The sequence below is a fragment of the Schistocerca piceifrons genome, chromosome X, assembly GCF_021461385.2.
Source record: "Schistocerca piceifrons isolate TAMUIC-IGC-003096 chromosome X, iqSchPice1.1, whole genome shotgun sequence".
In the NCBI taxonomy this organism is placed as follows: Eukaryota; Metazoa; Arthropoda; class Insecta; order Orthoptera; family Acrididae; genus Schistocerca; species Schistocerca piceifrons.
Window position 1 is genome coordinate 150642258 of NC_060149.1, and position 21386 is coordinate 150663643.

At 40.6% G+C, this 21386-nt stretch overlaps 1 protein-coding gene across 1 annotated transcript in view; it reads right to left on the reverse strand.

Annotated features, from left to right (window-relative positions):
- The window catches only part of LOC124723205, a 1036184-nt gene that overhangs the window by 241536 nt on the left and 773262 nt on the right, over nucleotides 1-21386 (reverse strand). The window contains exon 4 of the mRNA XM_047248396.1: nucleotides 9967-10028. Within this exon, the coding sequence (XP_047104352.1) occupies nucleotides 9967-10028 (62 nt within the window). The remainder of the gene's footprint in view (nucleotides 1-9966; nucleotides 10029-21386) is intronic.

Genomic DNA, 21386 nt, shown 5'->3' on the forward strand with positions numbered 1-21386 from the left:
CTGCTCCCTGCTTGCTTTTTTTTTCACCATTCTACAGACTCTGGGATTACAATAACAAATATATTTTCGCATGGTTTACACACAGCAATATCCTACCGATCGCTCACGCAACATACTTCCGAAGATGTGGACTGGGAGTTATTACTAAACAAACCCAAAACTTGAACTAGGTGGAGTGTGCTCCAGACAACTGAGCAACTCGAAACTTATCCAAAATTATATTATCCTGTCAGTGAAGACCTTTACATGAGAACTTGAAACAAATAGAAGAAATAGATATTTGCCGGCTGCGGTGGTCTAGCGGTTCTAGGCGCGCAGTCCGGAACCGCGCGACTGCTACGGTCGCAGGTTCGAATCCTGCCGCAGGCATGGATGTGTGTGATGTCCTTAGGTTAGTTAGGTTTAAGTAGTTCTAAGTTCTAGGGGACTGATGATCACAGATGTTAAGTCCCATAGTGCTCAGAGCCATTTTTTGAATAGATATTTCCACTCACGAATATCGATGTCAGTGATGTAATAGATTCCAAATCATCTCTATAATTTACAAACTCAACTAAAGTGTTTCTAATGTCTAGAGAACCGACAAACGTGTCTTCCACACACTAGATGCACACACCACAATTGATCTTCTCTCAACTAAATAATGGGGCGAAATGTGCAGAAGCAGCCAACCAAAAATTTACATGGACTGGAATAAAGGTCCAGCGCAAACACAACTGAGCAACTCGAAACTTACCCAAATTATATTATCCTGTCAGTGAAGACCTTTACATGAGAACTTGAAACAAATAGAAAAAATACATATTTCCACTCACGAATATCGAAATCAGTGATGTAATGGTTTCCAAATCATCTCTATAATTTACAAACTCAACTAAAGTGTTTCTAATGTCTAGAGAACCGACAAACGTGTCTTCCACACACTAGATGCACACACCACAATTGATCTTCTCTCAACTAAATAAAGGCGCGAAATGTGCAGAAGCAGCCAACCAAAAATTTACATGGAATGGAATAAAGGTCCAGCGCAAACACACCTCGGTGCTGCAGGGCGGGTTGGTCAATGACAGTGTGAGAAGGATCTTTCTAATTTTACCCTAAGACAGCGAGAATTCTCTGTGACTCCCATATTCAGGGAGATAGATCGTAAATTAATCACTATGCTCGATGTGTTAGAAATATGTAGAGCACTGTCTGATATACTTTGATTGTGTATGTGCTCGAAAATTTACAATGAATGGACGTACTGCACAGTCATCTATCCACGTTCGCAATGCTATTCGCAAAGTGGAGAAGGGGTGGTTTAGCTATGATACTGAAATTGGAAAACATGCTGTAGCATCATTGGTCGATGTTGAAATTACTGTAAAATTGTTAAAATTGTTCACATTATCAACTGTGATGCTTATTACTAGAGTACATTGATGGTGTGTTATTTGTTTACTGGCATGCTGTTGGTTACGATATAATGATTGACAGCACTTGTTTGAGTTGTAGAAGGAGTTTTTTGGGGCGGTGACACCTTTCGAGGATGGGTATCATCGAATCAGTGATCGCATACATGACTGCAATAGGAGGAATCAGTTGAAACGGAATGCAGAGCCATCAGCTACTCGGTCAATGTGACAGATTAGTTTAAATGTAGTTTGGAAGCCCACGCCAAAGCCTTAAACCTCTTCCAATTTTCTGATATTGTAAATGAGTTTCATTTAAAATCATCCTGTGTGTGTGATGTGTTATTGTGACAGCAGTAATAATATGGTTTACACAGTGCGATGTCTAGCGGTAGCCCAATTGGCCTATCTTCCCTCCAAAGCTCAAATTTCCCGCCTTGGGGGGCTTGGCAGGGTAAGTGTGGCACTTTCCAGCCACCTTGGGTAGCAGTATACCCGTCATCAGCCGACGTCATGGCAGTCATCTTGAATGACGTGAATAGCGTCACCCTGCGACGTCTTGGATAATTATACTTTGGGGTGATGTCCTTGTTGCCAACGAGACGCTGTAGATCAGAGCGCCTTAGTGTCAATTTAGAACCTGTCAAAGACCTCGAAGTCATGGCAGCAAAACAAAATATTTGGCAGTGTACAAAGGGTATTAGAGCTGAAAAAAAAAATGTTTCAAACAACAAGACATAGTCACAGGGATCGTCTCTTGCGACTTACAGTATGGTCTGTGGGATACGGCCATTCTCCTACAGTACAGGTGTGCAGATGATCAATACTTGTATATTTAATAGGATCTTCACATGTGCTCGATGCCTGCATGCATGTGGTATTTGTTTTCGGTATATGGGAGGAGGGAGATGCAGTAAAAATCTTATCTAGTTATCTACCGGATGGAGTTAGTTGAGCTTTTATAGGTCGTAATTTTTCTCTGATGGATGGTACAGAATAACGAAGATAGCATGTTGGGGAGATAGAGTTGAACGGGCATGGATTGGTAGTATGTGTATGTAGTTTAGAGAAGCACCACAATGCAGTAGCAATATCCACATCCTTCCCCCAGTTTCCGTACTGTCTCTTATACTACTTCGTGTTGGAGGGGCAGGCTTCGTTTCCGTTGAATGGTTAAAACACAGTTCTGTCGCAGTAACTCAGCTTTGCCTGTTTCTGCATGGATTGCAGGAGGTGGCAGATGTAATTTCCTCTGACCCCTACTTAGTTCCGACTTCCACTGGAACGATCACGTGCGCAGAGGTACAGATATGGTTGCGTAGAGTCTGAGGAGGCGTTTGCAGGATGAATAGGGGCTACCCAAAACGAGGCAATAGTTTTACTGTAGCAGATAAATTCGAGAAAAGTGCCTCGTTTCGAGATATGAGGGTGCCAGAAATATGATTCACTAGTGGCTGTAATCATTAATGGACCTCTCCATAGGATCTAACGCAGGTATGTGCTTGAATGGACAGACTTGATTCCAAATCCCAGGCAGCATTTCTAGCGAATAGCGTGGCATTACAGATCTGAAAAGCATGTGTACTTTTCTTACGACCTCAATCATCACACCATCTATTAGTGTTTGTGATCCTTCTCAATCAACCATTGCCTATAGCCCAGTGGATGTATCACCAACCCTCTGACATTGCATCGAGACAGAAAGCGTTACAAACACTATAGAAATATCTAGCTGTTTCAGTGTGAGGAAGTCGCAAATACCGCTTACATACCGCGATCCTTAGCTGAATCACTTTCAAAATGCGGTAATTTTATCATGAGGTTGCATCACGGGCTACGTGTAACCGGAGTGCTGGTCTGATACTATACACTCCTATGATCACAGTCTCGGTATTTGTCCAGAAAATACCATCTCGTTCAGAGGTAATGTCGTACTTCGATTTATAAAGCCAGTAAAGCTTTCAACATGGATACTTGCGTGCACCTGTAGAACTACAACTACTTGTGACAGTAACATACAGTAGTTGTTGTGATCGCGTTTTTTAACATTTGGACGATTACGTATTTCTTTCTGAGACGCAGTGGTAGCACTCGCAAGAAAAAGTTATGGGACATGTCCACCCAAAGCCTGATTTTCTATCAGTATTATTTCGTATCGTAAGCAATCAGTTATTGACAAAGTATTATATTTAGTAGTAGTAGGGGCTGCGTAATAGGTTCACCCTGAGCATCAGGCTTATAAAGTATGTTTGTGTTCCTAAATATGCAAAGGGAAGAGTATGTCAAGTCATAAAAATGGTACTGATATTTCTGTTTAAAGAACCACACCTGTCAATAGAGTGTATCTCCAATACTTTGCTCATTGTCGAATACTGTTCACCTGAGACCACGATTGTAACATTTAGTTGTAAGTACAGGGATAAAATATATATGTGACCGAGTTCTTAGGATAAACATTCTACCTGTGCATGCTCGGCCCGCAGTGCCGGTGATCTGTACAGGGTGATTCACGTTTCTGATTAATGGTAGGTGTCAGACTGGAGAGGTCTGTTGGAGTGTAGGAATGTAGATGAATTAACCATGTTGTCCTCTAGACAACCGAATAGCGAACAAATACGTAGTATGTGTTGGATAGCTTTCGTGAAAGCGTGTAAATGTGAGAATATTGAATATGGAGGTGTGTTTGCGCTGGATCTTTATTCCATCCCATGTAAATTTTTGGTTGACTGCTTCTGCACATTTCGCGCCTTTATTTAGTTGAGAGAAGATCGATATTGGTTTGTGCATCTAGTGTGTGGAAGACACGTTTGTCGGTTCTCTAGACATTAGAAACACTTCAGTTGAGTTTGTAAATTGTAGGGATGATTTGGGATCTATTAAATCACCGGCATCGGTATTCGTGAGTGGAAATACCTATTTCCTCGATTTGTTTCGAGTTCTCATGCAAAGGTCTTCGCAGACGGGATTTTTCTATATACTTATATGGATATGGTGTCCGCTCTTTTGGACATGTCCGAAAGAACAGACACCATTGATGACCTGCAGCCCTCTAGAACGAAACTAGAATTATATTAATACCTTCAGCTGCTGTCGGGCGTCTATATATTTCAACGGGGACAGGTGAAAATGTGTGCCCCGACCGGGACTCGAATCCGATATCTCCTGCTTACATGGCAGAAGCTCTATCCGTCTGAGCACCCAAGGGCACAGAGGATAGTGCGAGTGCAGGGACTATATCTCACATGCCTCCCGCGATACCCACATTTTCACCTTGTATGTCCACACACTACATTCGTAGTGTCCCACCCCAACACACTCGTTACTCGTGGAAGACATGCTTACCAAGTCCAGTAAGAATTTGGGGAATATGTGTGCATCCACACAGAAGAAGACGGTCATGGCCGGTATTGTCAGAACTCTGTACTTATATGGATATGTTCTTTTGGACATGTCTGAAAGGACAGACACCATTGATGACCTGCAGCCATCTAGAACGAAATTAGAATTATATTAATACCTTCAGCTGCTGTCAGGCGTTGATATATTTCAACGGGGACAGGTGAAAATGTGTCCGAAAGAACAGACACCATATCCATATAAGTGTATAGTTCTGTTGTCTGTTCTTACGGACATGTCCAAAAGAACAGACACCATAGCCATGTAAGTGTATAGTTCTGGCAATACGAGCCATGACCTTCTTCTTTTGTGTGGATGCACACATATTCCCTGAACTCTTATGGGACTTGATAAGAATGTCTTCCACGAGTAACAAGTGTGTTGGTGTGGGACATTACGAAAGTTGTGTATGGACGTACAAGGTAAGAATGTTGGTCTCGCAGGAGGCGTGCATGAGATAGTCCCTGCAGTCTTACTATCCTCCATGCCCTCCATGTCCTTGGTGGCTCAGATGGATAGAGCATCTGCCATGTAAGCAGGAGATCCTGGGTTCGAGTCCTGGTCAGGGCACACATTTTCACCTTTCCTGTTGAAATACATCAACGCCCGTCAGCAGCTGCAGGTATTAATATAATTCTAATTTCGGATAAGTTCCTAGTTATTCAATAATCTAGAGCACGCTCCACCTAGCTAAAGTTTGGGGTTTGATTAGAAATAATTCCCAGTCCATATATTTGGAATTATGTTGCGTGGGCGATCGGTAGGGTACTGCTGTGTGTAAACCATGCGAAAATATATTTGTTCTTGTAATCCCTGACTCTGGAGATGGGTGTAGAAGAAAGCAAGCAGGAAGCAGGTCTGGACCAGAAGTGGTAACACGTTTGTATTGAGGCGGAAACGAGGCCGACTTTGTAGAACAGTTGTGAGAGTGACTTCGTCCCACTGAGGGCGCTCTGGTCACCTGTCGGGAGTGGATGCCCACTGACCTTGCAGAGAAATATCTTGTGCTGTGAGTATATGTACTGTGCTGTCTGTGTTCATGGTATATGTACGAATGATGTAAAAGGGGTGATTTTTGTATGGCACAGGATACGAATTGCATGTTTCCTAGATCAATACGGTTCGCGGTGATATACTGATGGGTCAGAGATTGGTTTCACGTTCTAATATTCAAGCTCCTGTCCTCGATGGTTGATCAGTGTAATTGAGCAAGCATGTTTCTGTATTTGGCGATATGTAGGGGCACTTTTCTGGGTTTAATTGCCTGTGCAATATGGCGACCAATATACAAAAGTTTTTGCTGCTGAAAGTCTCATCTGCAGAAGGAAGAAAAGGCGGACAGTGCTACAATACCAGAGATATCAGTAATTATGCTGGTAAATTCAGTATGAGCCAATCATGTTGCTCGATTCATTCACATGACATTCTTTTATCCTGGTATATAGGAGTCTCTACATAGTAGTGGCAACGTTTATGTATGTGTTGAAAGCAGGAAGGATAAGACATGGTGGTCGGGATGCTGCGTTAGGGTCGCTAGGAAGGCATGTTATTCTGCGCTATTTTCGTAAACAGGTTCTGTCAGGGCAAGAGTTTCCGGGTATACAAGCTGAGACATAAAGAAAGCGAGTGTTAACTATTTTGGGACACTATATAATTTTCAAGAGGTCGACTTGGTTATTATATTAGATAGCCATGTGGCTTCAGTATAACATTGGGAATGTTGCTAGATGCACGTGTGATGGTATGTAGCTACGCACAGCGGTGCATCACCCTCATGTCACAATGATCCGTTAGAATCGCTAAGGTGAAAGCAGCTTGTGCTACTCGGCAACGGCTCTCTGCAGCGTCACTCAGCAACTATCTCTTCGCCAGGCCACAGGTAGAGGGAGGGTTCACACCAGCAGTGGCGAACACACACACGTGCATCCCACCTTGGAGTATCTGCGCTTTGTAAATAGGTCTTCGCTCCTCCCCAGTCGCGTCATCAATGGCGCCTAGGTGATCACATATTTCAAGAGGAATTTCTCAGGTATCAAGAATGAAAGGGGTGCAGCCTCCTCATGCTTGAGGGACCGAATGAGCATCTGTGCATGGTATTGGCAGTTGATGGCAGCTTCCCTTTGTGGGGGCTGCCGGTGGCCTCCTGTGTGGTCCAGTGGACGGGGCGCGTCTGGCGGTGATTGTGCGTGTCTGTTGCACTATTTTGTACATGGGTCTGTAGGCTGTGCTATACGTTATTTGGACAGTTGGCGAGTTGATTTCGCGTCTGCTCATCAGTGTACTGCATTATTTAGGAGCAGTTTGCATGTCTGTATTGAAATTATTGCAGTAATTCAGGAGTGGTTTGCATGTCTGCAGAGCATTGTTTAGGAGTAGTTTACAAGTCTGTGTGCTGTGTGGCGGGACTCCAAGCATGTCAGAGTGTGTGTTTTGTATAAGTGTGATAAATATACTATCTCAAATCCATCCCTAAATAAGTTGTTCCAAAATAAATATAGTACACTCCTTACTCTCTCCAGGAGCCTAGTGCGGGCTGAGTCATTTTCCCCTCCAGACAATCATCTTGGGTTATGTCACAGAATGGACGACAGCGAACTCTGGTGATAGCAGTGTGTACTAGCTCTGTACCTTATTGTGACTAAACTGTTTCCTGCCATTTTCCCCCACTGTCTTGGATTACGTCACAGAATGGAGGACAGTGCCCTCTGGTGTCAGTACTGTCTACTATGTCAGTTGGAGTCTGGACCTCATGATGAACACACTGGATGGGTGTACTGCATCATATTGTTTAAATAAATAGTGCATGCAAAATAATAAAGGATTATGTCCAGCACAGATCGAGTTCTTTTCCTGCAAATCCCTAGGAGATGGTGGTGGCCTGGTGATTTAGGTTAGTGGAGGTGACTTTTCTTTCCCACCATTTACTTATGTTAGTAGTGATACACCAATTGATCTATCTTCCCGCCAAAATTCAAACTTGGCCCCAGTTCCTAGGACAAGGTGGTGGTCAGATGACTTAGGTTTGTGGAGGAACCCCAAGTGACCTATCTTCCTGTGATTTCCTTAGGTTAGTAGAGATAACTGTGGTCTATTGCATTATCCTGTTGGAATTTGAACTTCCTACTATATTGATGGGGAAGGGGAGGGGTGTTAGGTTAGTGGAGGGAGCCCAATTTACCTATCTTCCTGCCGAAAGTCATACTTCCCACCATTATCTTAGGTTAGTAGAGATAGCCCTGTTGACCTATCTTCCCACCAAAATTCAAACTTGGCGCCAGTTCATAGGATGAGGTGGCTGTCGGTTGACATAGGTTAGTGGAGGTAGCCCAAGAGATCTTTCTTTCCTGCAATTTTCTTAGGTTAGTAGAGGTTACATTGTCCTGATGGAATTTGAACTTCCCACCAGCCCAAGTGACCTATCTTCCCGCGATTTTCTTATGTTAGTAGAGATAACTGTGGTGTGATGCATTATCCTGTTGGAATTTGAGCTTCCTTATATTTTTATAGGGGAGGGGAGGGGAGGGCTAGGGGGCATGGCACTTTCCCGCCATCTTGGATAATCGTACCTGCATCATCAGATGATGTTCCATCTTGGATGAAGTCATCAACTGATTTCAGTTTGGGGCAGAAACCCCCTTGGGGTTGGGTGACGTCATCGCCGCCATCTTGGATAATGGTACTTTGGGGCTGTACCCACCTGGGGCAGAAACCACCTGGGGCAGAACTGCCTTGCCCTAATACTTATAGGAATGCTAATATTTGGGTAACTGTATGAAATGTTAGGCAAACTTAGTTAATTATCCGATTAGTGTGGTTAGTTGCAGCTTCCATTAGATATAGATAGTTGCTGATTAATGCGCAAAAGGGAAAAATCCAGTACTTGTATTGTTTTATTTAATTATTTTTTTAAAGTACAGTATTAGTGATACACAAGTGGGTATAATGAAATTATTTATGTATTTATGTGTGATGATTTGAAACAAAAAGAAGTGATAGTAATATGAAACCGGTATTAGCAACGTTAAACAGATGACTTGAAAATTTGGGAAAGATTCCACGAAACATAGTGTAATTATGAAGATGGGGCAACCCATATCCGAATAATCCTTGGCAGCTGGAAACCTCATTGATTAGTTTAATTGGATGGAGTCGAAGGAATGCAGAGGCATTCTACTAAATTTGTGAAAAGTATGATTATGAGTACAAAAATTTAACAGAGGTACTTTGTAACCTAACATTAAAGTCTTTGGAAGAACGACGAAAAGTAATTGCGAAACACATATGTTCAACATAAAAGAAGCCAATATTCGAGGCAGAGAGTAAAATGATTCAACAGTCCACGAGATCATGGTTGTACCTATGCATAACGGTATAATTTCGATATCAGCTTCTCCATTTTCGCTATACGAGTCTGGAAAGGAACCGAAAAGCTGTTTCTTATCCATTAACTTCAATAGGAAATTGGTCATTCCATTTTATTTCTGTTTTCCTTTTTCTCCATCTCATCTGCTAACCTTACCCTATTTTTTCACGCTCTTCCGGTCAACTTCTTCTCCAGATGCGAGTTCATATGTAAAGCAGTCATTACTCATATTCAACAGAAACTTAATAAGCATCTTGGCACAATTTTGTTAAGACACGCTCTTGTACTATCATATACTAATGACCATATCAATTACTAATGCGCCGGCCTGAGTGGCCATGTGGTTCTAGGCGCTACAGTCTGGAACCGAGCGACCGCTACGGTCGCAGGTTCGAATTCTGCCTCGGGCATGGGTGTGTGTGATGTCCTTAGGTTGGTTAGGTTTAATTAGTTCTAAGTTCTAGGCGACTGATGACCTCAGAAGTTAAGTCGTATAGTGCTCAGAGCCATTTGAACCATTTTATTACTAATGTTAAAGAGAAAATTTGAAAGGTTCAGTATACTGTCTGACGAAACGTTACAGTTTAGGGAAAAAGTTGTATCTGTATGGCCATGTAAATAGAGAAACGGTTGCATTTTTAAAAAATTCATAGCAGGTGCCTGGCAATTTATGTTGCATGGGGTCGACCAACTGCTGGTGATTGTTGAGAATTCGTCTTAGTGCATTAAATTATATGACTGCCGATTAATCATTACTGACAATAATAAATAAGAATGATTATGCCCCCTCAGTGATCTTTATACCGCACTTACCTAATTTGGTTACTGGACTGAACCGCACCAGTGACATCGATCCGCCGTCACCTTCACAGTTCCTGGAAACAAAAATTGCATTCAATGCTTTTGACATTACTGGTGTTTAAGGGTCAATTATTTAGCCATAAGACAGGATGTTTGAGGATTGTTACTATTTTATCTAAACCTGACAGTTTCATACCGTGGCAGTGTACAAAATTCAAGTTGATTCCTGAAAACTGGATTACAATGTAATAAATGGACTTGAGCAGCAATCTGGAGATGATCCTATCTATTTGAAAACGGCAACGGCGCTATTTGCTTAAATAAATAACATTATTCACAGTGGCTGGTTGCAGTTTTCTTCTTGTCAAGAATAAACTAGTATGTTGAAGGTTATAATATTTATATTTCAAATTACCCATGGGCCTGGTATGTGCACACAAATGTTTCATACTATCAGGCAGAGACGGGCAAGGAACTAAACCGTAGTTAGATCCCTTTAGGGGTTATTGATTTAGCGTAGTGTGGTTGAATGACACTAGACAATCACTGCAGTGAAACATGCCTTTAAATATGGCGTACTGTGTGACTACGGTGCTCAACGTACTGGTCATTAATATCCTGATTAAAATATTGAGAGAAATGTGATTAACAAGCTATAAACAGAATGTGCAAAATAGGTTATTAAAAGTACTTAAATTAAAAATACAAATACTTGGTTATTTTTTCTATTTCAAATGTAAATACAAAGTGATTTTAAATAGAAGTATTTAAATACAAAATACATATTTTCAGAACACCTTTATTCAAATAAAATACCTCTAGTTAGTGAACATTTTACATGCCTTTCGTTTCACTGATTTTACCACCAACAATGTTAAAATACTTCATCTTTCATGTTCCTCCTATGTGGTCTCGTTATTATTCTACCAAAGGAAAATAGTCGTTCAACAGGAGCAGAACTTGGTACACAAGTATTATATTTAAGGAAAACATTTAGTACAATTGGATATCTGTTCAAGGAATCTAAACAATTGTCCTTATCTTTTGAATATCGTGGTATTTCCAGATCTAAAGCAATGTTACTGACTACAGAAGAATCAGAGTCTTCAACAAACACACAATAAGAGTCAACCTTTCTTGTCTTTCTTGTCATCAGAATGTGGCAAGGTCCTTCTATCATCTTCTTCTGATTTCATCTACCACATTTCTGAAATAAACAATTCCTTAACCTATTCCCTGCTAGTCTTCAGTACCCATTTTTATTCTGAAAAAAGGATAAGATATGGATGCTAATATGCCATCCTTTGATTTTGGTTCATCTAATTTATAGAACCTCTCAAAAGGCCTATGAAGACTTTCAGTAATAAATTCTATCAGCAGACCACAGTATGTAGCTTTCTTTAAAGTTGCTAATCCAAGTTTCCTTAAAGATTACTTCAGAGTATCCTTGACAGTGAGCAGATTTTGAATAGAATTGTAGTATGAATTCCATCATCTTGGACAGGATAAATAGCGGATTTTTCCAGTTGATTCTAAACAGGTTTCACAAGCTTTAGGAGACCTTCAAGACAGATTCCAGATTGTCTGACATTCTGATGTGGCTCTATCATTACTTACTTTGCGATCTGGCCTTACAAATATTCGAGGTGCGACAATAAAGTAATGAGACTGATTTTCTTTGCAAGATGTGGCAACCCTGCAGGCTTGGGTTGGCACAATATCTTTGACCTTGGTCTATAAGCTGCTTTTAGTCCAAGTGACACATCGATGCAACTGCTCAGTCATGAGTTGTGCTGTAGTAAGTTAACACGTGTTTGTGTCTCTCGTCACGGAAATGGAACCGCATAATAGTGTGCAACGGTATGCCACTTCTTTTTGCATTAAATTGTGTGAAAACGCGACGACAACTTACAGCAAGCTTCAGAAGGCTTTTGAGGTTAATGCAAGAGCTCAAGTTTTTCGTTGAGATAAAATTTTTAGTGAAGGCAGAACGGATGTTGAAGATGAAGACCGCAGTGGACGACCATCAACCTCACAGACGGCAGTCAACTTGGCCATGGTGCGTGAGCTCGTACTATCTGATCAAAGATAATCTGTGAAAATAATTGCAGAAGAACTCGAGATCTATCGATAAACGGTTCGTCTAAGAATAATTGAAGATCTTGGTATGAGAAAGATTTGTGCAAAAATGGTCCCCAAAAATCTCACATCACAATAGCGAGAAACACGGAAAAATGTGGCAGTCTATCTGTTAGAGCAAACGGATATCAATCCAGAACTGTTGAGCAGTGTTATCACTGGTGATAAATTGTTTTTTTTTCAGTATGATCCAGAGACAAAATACCAGAATTCGCAATGATGCTCAAAGGGATCACCCAGACTAACAAAAGCTCACATGTCAATGTCAAAAGTGAAATGCATGCTTGTGTGATTCTTTGATTACAAGAAGGGAATTGTTCATAAAGAGTGGGTGCCTCCTGGAAAAACAGTAAAGACTTCGTAAAAGAGTTCTTCGTGCCGTGCCAACATTGCTGATAATTAGATTCTGCATTACTATAATGCACCATCGCATACCACTCTGTCAGTACAGCAATTTGTAACCTCAAAACAAATTTCAGTACTACCACAGCCACCTAATTCACCAGATATCGCTCCGTGCGACTTTTTTCTATTTCCAAGCGTCAAAACGGCGGTCAAGGGATGCCCTTTTCAAACAACAGAAGATGTCCAAAAAGCTGTGACGGGGGTCTTGGAGGATATTACAGAAGATGAGTTCTAGAAATGTTACCATCAATGGCAGAAGCGCTGGAAAATGTGTGTGCAGTCAGAATGGAACTACTTTGAAGGAGAAAACACTAAACTTGGCTAAAACCGTAAGCAACATTTTTTTTTTTCACATCAGTCTCATTACTTCATTGTCGCACCACGTATATCTTTCGATGCCATTAACTGTAATGTGTGAAATCTCGCTGACGTCTCTATTCAGTTCATTTGGCGTTGTAAGATGATTTCGGTACGTTTTACATTAAAAAACAATCATGGTAAACATATGAAGTGTACTCAAGTCTGAATGCCTTTTCTAATAATTAGCGCCATGGTCCTATTTACTTTACAGGTGGAACTACTTTTGTTTAAACAAAGGGCTCATTAAATGAATGAAAACTGCGACGAAAAACGTGCTCACAAAACTTACACCATGCACTCTGACATCCATTTGTGGGTAAAAGGCTTGCCAACACACGCGCTTGAAAGTCCGCCGCCTCCAAAGATTAACGCTTTGTACACGTGCTTAGGCGGCCGACATTTGCGTACTTAAACGTTGAATTACTAACTGTATACCGTACATGTTTTTGATTGAAAAAAAATACAATTGTTGAAACCGAAAAATATAAGAAATTATGTTCTGGAGAGAAGCAATTCGTCGTAGCCACTTCGTTGACTCCGTACTGCATTAAAACACGAAACGTTCACTTTCCTGCACACAATTCAGTTCGCGATGGCATTCCTCTCTCTTTAAGTGGTTGCACGATTAATGAAATAATACACCAGGGTGGGTGGTAAGCTCTCATGGAAACCACATAAAAAGCCTATAGGTACTGGATCCAGCTACCTTTACTTTTCTTCGGGCCTCAGTCTAATAAGCTGAGGATTTTTATACATCTACAAACATTTTCAGTAAGCCTTCACGACACATAAAGCCTGTTACCGCCAATTATTAAATTTGCAGCTCAAGCTGAGGGTTTTCTTCTAGGCAAAGTCCTTTTGTATCCTTCAGGAATACACTAAGTTTACTTCACTGTGTTTATTTGAGTACCACTCACTGAAATGAATGGAACAGCTTCAGTACCTATTCATATTTGAATACTTTAGGAACGCGTGATAGTGATATTACCGTAAACATATGAAGTGTACTGAAGTCTTACTGCCTTTTCTAATAATTAGTGCCATGGTCCTATTTACTTTACAGGTGGAACTACTTTTGTTTAAACAAAGGGCTCATTAAATGAATGAAAACTACGAAGTATGAAATTTAAAAAAAAATAAGGTTGAGCATTTTGCATTTTACAAATACAGGAAAATCTATGTTTTAAGTATTTCAAATCAAATACAATAGCTTCTTGAAAAAAATATTCAAAATGCCAAATAAATATTGGTATTTTGGATTTTGTATATGCATTTCAATAATCTCTGATTATAAACAGGGCTCCAATAGGTAAAATCCCAATCAGAAATATGGCCACTTTCTGAAATTTCTACGTACTTTAAAGCACAATCACATAAAAGTGTCTGACACATAAAACTCCATCACTAACTGCTTTGAAAAATATATTGCTGACGTTAAAGTACATTAAGAATACAACAGTGAAAGTTCTTTAATAGGAGACTGTGGTTGTCTCGTCTACGAGATGAAATGAGCCAGCCACTCTGTAAACACGTCAAAGTCTTAAACTCATCAACTTAGATTTATGGGGAAGCAAGCATGAACTTCCTCTGTCGCTGGACAGGGAATTCCCCGCGCCAACTTGTACCCCGGGGCGTATCACGAGATGTGATGCAATTACCCAGTTACTAAACTTAGTGTTGCACAACCCACATACTTGTTATACGAGTGATGAATCCGGCAGGGGAGAGCAGTGTGCCAGGCGAGTGTCGCGCCGCACTCTCTCTCTCTGTCAACTTTGAACTGTGTGGAACTCATCAAAAGTTGGGGGCGGGTGTCCAGTACGACGTTTTTAACTTACTGAACTTAAAAAAGGCGTTTTGGACGTTTGCGAAATTGTAGGCTAGTTTTACTCTAAAATGTTAGGTTGTCTCCCAGAAAGCTATAGGCATTTTATGCGTTATCAGCTTGCCGTCTGCGTAAATTGCTGCGAGGACAGTGTATTTTAGTATAGATGCTAAAGATAGAGAAGAGTATTTGTTACTGTTCGAATCTACTTTTGGCTTGCATAATCTGAGCTCTTCGACAGCAACATTACTCTTGGTTTTTCGTCAGCGATGTAGGATTGAAACTGATTCATTCTGGAACATAAATTGATTGAAGAGCTCTTTTACGATAACTTGGTTTCAGTCGTACGATATGAAAAGGTTGGTTTGCTTTGTGACAAAAGAGTGTTCGGAATACAGTACATATTTTTAAAGCAATGGTATTTCCTCAGGTAGGTAGCTACCAAACTCCTGAATTTATCTTTCCAGGATTACTGGCGAAGAATTAATTTTTGAGCACCATTTTCTCGTACGTTCACAGGATGGGAGTTAGAAATGGTAGCGGTTTTTCCTATTTGTTTTCAGATTTCAACAATAACTTCTGTTCGGATCCTATGTAGGGGGCTGCAGTTACGATATATTACTAATGTTGATTGAAAACGTATAATTTGCACCCTTGCGCTGTTCCCATACACAGTCTGTTAAAATGTAACATACAGAAATAAGGGTATTAAAAGCAACGGCCTCTAAAAGAAACTCAAGTTAAACGTGAAATGTATTAGCTTTATTTCATCTCGCCTCACTGGCTGCTAGGAGCAACAGCATTGCTTAATAACTGACTTCAGTAATCTTATCTAATCTTCCTCCACCTAATTCACTATCGACAATGAGATAAATACATTGAAGTGGTGTGGCGGGGGAAGGTGGGTAGGTGGAGGTAGCACATTTTTTCCATGCAGGAATATTTAGCTCATCTGCAATTTGATTTTCCTGGATATTTGTATGTACCCAACAGGACGACGTCTACCCACTGAGCTACTTTTGATCTGCGTATAGTTGCTAGTCTTGGAAACAAAAGAATCACGCTCCTGACATATTTTGCACATTTCCACTCAATAATGTCTTGTGGGATAGTTTCTAGGGCAACTCATCACTTAGGAAGGAAGTAATGATTGCACAAAGCGATCAGTAAGAATGATATGTAGTTTTCACGGACCTCTTCAAGGAATTAAGCATCTTAACTGCACTGTGAGAGTACATATACTCGCCAATGAAATTCGTCATAAATAATCCATCACAATTAGAGAGGACAAAAAAAAATGTTCAAATGTGTTAAATCTTATGGGACTTAACTGATAAGGTCATCAGTCCCTAAGATTACACACACTACTTAACTTAAATTATCCTAAGGACAAACACACACACCCATGACCGAGGGAGGACTCGAACCTCCGCTGGGCCCAGCCGCACAGTTCACGACTGCAACGCCTTAGACCGCTCGGCTAATCCCGCACGGCTTAGAGAGGACATTTCCCATGGTAGGAATTCTGAGATACTGCAAGAGGTGAAGCAGAATTTAAGTCTCATCGACACCGAAATAATTGGGTATGATGCATTAGATCAGTAGGAAAGGACCAGAGACGGAATTAATACCTCTAAGTTGAAAAAAAAAATGCTCGAGTTCAGTTGAAAAGACACAAGGAAATCATAGGAAACTATAGACTAACTCATGATACAAGGTATAAATGTTGAACTGAGTATTTGCGTTGACGTTTAGTCTACTTTTTCTACTTTTGTAAACAGAATCTGGGTAACGATAGTGTGCTTACAAAATGTTACCATTTGTGGAAGAATGAACGACTAACCGGGTCCTACAGTAGTCATCTACCTAGTTGAACCCAATTTCTTCCTCTTTTCCTCTCCACTGCTATATCACGGCCTGCTTACGCCACCTCCTTATAACACGCTAATGATACGCGTATTAGATTTATCAAATGAGTCTCACAGGAAGGTAAAAATAGAAAAAAAACACACAAATGAACTGTACCACTGAAACACAGGACTAACACATTGATTGTGAGTGCAACCATACTTACAATGATAATCACAGATGCAAATTGCAGGATGGTCAGTGTCAATCTGTCATATAAAACAACGCCTGTATGACATCTGACACTGGCTTCCGGCGATGTCTCAGATAGTAATAACTCTGATGACGGATATTTGGACGCATGGTGGCTGTATTTCACAGCTTCGTGAAAGGTTTACTTCATTCTGATAAGTATCCACGATAGCTTACATTTTGTCGGCTACGTGATGAACGTTACTTATAACTTGCTGGCAACTTTGCTGTCCGATCCCAGCTCTCAGCCTTATCGTTCCACAGTAGTAATGCTATTCACAATTCCTCTTCCCAATATGTGTTCACCACTCATCGACACGTGACAAATATCTTGCACTTTGGCGAAATACCACCGAATTAGAATTGCACTTGAGTGATGCTTGATGGAGGTTTTGGAGGGACCTATATCGATCACGTTATGTACTAAGTATCTGAATAACACCTATTTTCTTCATAGCCATTGCCACAAACACAAACATACATTTGTTGCACGGATGCGACATTTTTTCACTTATGCTTTATATTTATTAACAAATTTTCTTATTTATACAACTATTTTCGGACTGAAAAGTCATTTTCGAGTGTTTGCCCAGAGTAACGTCCCATAGACATGAAAATGGCAGTGAACACACACGGTGTACTAGCGTTAGTGACTGTATACAAATTATACAATCAAATCGTCAAGAGCAATATAATTTTTAAACCATCAAGAACGGTAAGAGATTGTGGAAGTTCGCTGTCATTTTCATGTGTGTTGCTCTGGGTAAACACTCTAAAATGGTTTATTAAGGTGAAACTTGTTGTGTGGTAAGAGGAGGTCTTAGGAAATACCCATAAATTTTACAACGTAGTCCACGGAGAGCAACGACCCGATTCTATATTTAAAAATGTACAGTCGAGATCGCAGCAATATTTTTTTATTAACCGGTTTCGGCTTATCTACAAGCCGTCTTCAGAATTTTTTGGCCCCCTACGGCTGTATTCTCGGATTTTTCATGATACCACGATCGTGGAGCCGCCAGCGCCAGCCATAGGGGCCAAAAAAATACTGCAGGTGGCTTGCAGATCAGCCGAAACCGGTTAATAAAGAAATATTATTGCGATTTCAACTGTTCATTTTTAAATAAAAAAAATCTAAATAAATATACAGCTCAGTGGAAAAAATGTCGCCTTCGTGGTTTGTGCATTGCCGTTGTAGACCAGATCTGACAAATTTTTATAGGCCACTCTCAAGTGAAGCACCCGTATTGAGACAAAATTTACAGTCTAGTGCAACGAAACTTCCTTGTTGTTGACAAATTCACCAGTGTAGTTATTTAAGCAGAAACATTCATGTATATTGTGAAAGTTAAAAACACGGGGAAAATATGGTTAAACTTTCAGCTGAGTTAAAGGTTGTTTGAGACGGAGTGAATACTGATACGTGGCAAGAATGTGGAAGACAATCGGCCATGTCCTCTTAGTGAGTTTCCTATTCAGAACGAAACACTTAAAGGTTAGAGGACTTTATATTAATTACTGTTATTATTTCAACAACGTATTTCGTATACAAAATTAATCATTTAGAACTCAGAAAAGCTCTGTCGAAGAGACGGCAGTGCACTGATCATTGTATTGAAGAATTATGTTTTAAATCTATTAATGTCAGACTTTTCTTATCTGAACATGTGCCTTTCAGTGATATACGCACGATGAAGACATAAACCGTTCGTTGCATATCACAGGGGACAGCTGCAGTACGTGTTACGTCCCGTTCATTCCATCAGTGGCTAACGGTTCAAACGCGTTAAACGAAAAACTCTTCCGTTTGTAGTTTCCCTCTAAACAGCTGAACAAGTTATCTGAAAATACGGTATTTTTGCGAGAAAAGTTTTGTTCTATAGCGCGATCTGGAGTTGGGGGTGCAGCAGAGCGGTAAGGGGTGGCGCCAGCGAGACTGTGGCTTTTGTTCACTGCACACTCGCTCCGTGACCTGCGTCCGAAGCGCCACACAGATATTGACATTTTCCACATATGGGATGGCCACGACGGACAACTGCGGTCTTTGACATAGAAATTGTACCGATTTCACGGGACAGTGGGTCCAGATATTGGGAGATTCGAATGGCGCGTTGTATCCCAGAGTATAGCGACGGAGTTATTTAAATACTCTTCTCGGAGGCAGAAGGCGTGGTCACGTTCTTCACTGAGAGGGTATCTCCGCTGCTGGGCGGCAGAGGCTTCCTATGCCTCTGCGTGGGAAGTATTCAAGGCGGCTTATTTTTTGATGCTTCAAGGATCGTCAGAACTGACTGAAGAATTAGGTTTTCATCCACAAAAAGGTCAGAGATCTCTCAGAACAATATAGTTTCTCTTAAGTTTAAATAGTGCTTAAGTATCTCGAAAATAGACGAAAAAAATAGTTCTAAACAGCATTACTTAGCTGTCAATTAGACAATTCCGTTCTCCGGTCTCCCAACCAAACGTTCAGGACTCGACGCGTTTCATGATATAGTTGTGACAAACTATTAAATGGACAGCACTGACTGACAAAAGATACGAATCGTCCATATGCGGACGAGAAAAAGAAATGAAGCTTAGAAGTTTGAGAGGGTATACGACGTAATGGCAGTCACAAATAGAAAAAACACAGCAGTTTTAACCCACTTATCGGTACAACGTTACACTCCCTTTGGCATTCATGCATGCACTGATTCGGTTGGCAATGGCGTCATAATGCCGTTGTATCATTTCCTGACGCAAGCTAGCCCATAACTGTTGAAGTCTTCTTCATATCCTAGAGGCTGGCACTAGGACCAAGTTGATGTCCGAGGTGGTACGCACATTCTCTATTGGGGACAGATCTGCTGATCATGCCAGCGTAGCTAGATCTAGCCTTTTTGAAGTGGCAATCAGCCACTGTTTTTGAGAAAAGCTGCTGCTGACATTCCTAGTCATTTTTGTGATATGAAATAGCAGCTTTTATCATTCGATCATATTCACAATAAAAAAGCAAAATAAAACATCTTTGCATTTTATTATGAAAGTATTTTTATTTCTCATAAAGTTCGATTTCCTCCATGATACAATACATACCACGCATGGATCGTGTAACACTGGAATTCGCTGCACGCGCATGCCCATACAATGGCACGATAATATACAACATCTTGTCTCCTGCATCATTGGACATCTAACTTCGCGATTTCCCTGCCTGTAGGAAGCCGGAAACCAGAGCTATCAGCAAAAGAGCTAGGAGCTTCCGGTAATACTGTTTCAATTGCTTTGAAATGCAATACGAGTGACAACAGTGTTCTGTGAACTTTCTCGTTCATAACGAAGAATGCTGTGTACTTCTTAACTGCGATAGTTAATTATCAGATCATGCCGAAACCGCAATATATACAAACTTCCAGAAAGAAGTGGGAGAATATGATGACCCTTAAGGACGGGATACAACCAGTTGTATCAGACACAACTAAAGCAGTTTGTAGGTTTTGGAAAGCAGAAATAAGGGCAAAATTATATGATATAATACATCACTTAAGTTCTAAGAAACACATTTCAGCAGATGTTCCGATTAGTAGTAAACGTCAAACTAAAATCACATTTAATCACAGTTGATGATATCACTGGTAGCAAAAAGGCTGAAGCTAGATTAGCAGTGTACATTGCAATATATTCCGTGATAATGAGTATTGATCATCTGTCACAATTTCGCAATTGCACATTTTATTCGAGTGAGAGTAACACAGTCGATCTTTGTCTGCATAGGACAAATTTGAAGGCAATAATTGTGAATATACTCGCCTCCCACACCTCACTTATCTATTAATGATCAGCTTTATTATAGATGAATCGACTGACATATCAGTATCGAGATAATAAACAGTTACGGTAGAACATTGCAGCACACAAATGAACGAAATACTATCCACATTTTTGGATGTTGTTGAGTTAGAAAAATGTGGTGCTGCATCTATACTTTTAGGAATAAATCCGCTTTTGCTGATTTTGAAACTTGACCCTGTAAGTAGGCTGTTTATGTTTTCTCTATGTAAGTAGGCTGTTTATGTTTTCTCTATGTAAGTAGGCTGTTTATGTTTTCTCTATGTAAGTAGGCTGTTTATGTTTTCTCTATGTAAGTAGGCTGTTTATGTTTTTTTATGGTAACGCCACCTCTGTATGAAAATCACTGGCTGTGCTGTGTGCAGTCTGTGGCTGCTTTGCATTGTTGTAATACTCGCCATTGTAGTGTTAGGCAGCTGGCTGTGAACAGCGCGTAGCGTTGCGCAGTTGGAGGTGAGCCGCCAGCAGTGGTGGATGTGGGGAGAGAGATGGCGGAGGTTTGTAATGTGTCATGAACTGATATATATATTATGACTTGTGATGATATCAAGGTAAATACATTGTTCGTTCTCTATTAATATCTTTCATTTGCTAACTATCCCTATCAGTAGTTAGTGCCTTCCATAGTTTGAATCTTTTATTTAGCTGGCAGTAGTGGCGCTCGCTGTATTGCAGTAGCTTGAGCAGCGAAGATTTTTGTGAGGTAAGTGATTTGTGAAAGGTATAGTTTAATGTTAGTCAGGGCCATTCTTTTGTAGGGAATTTTGAAAGTCAG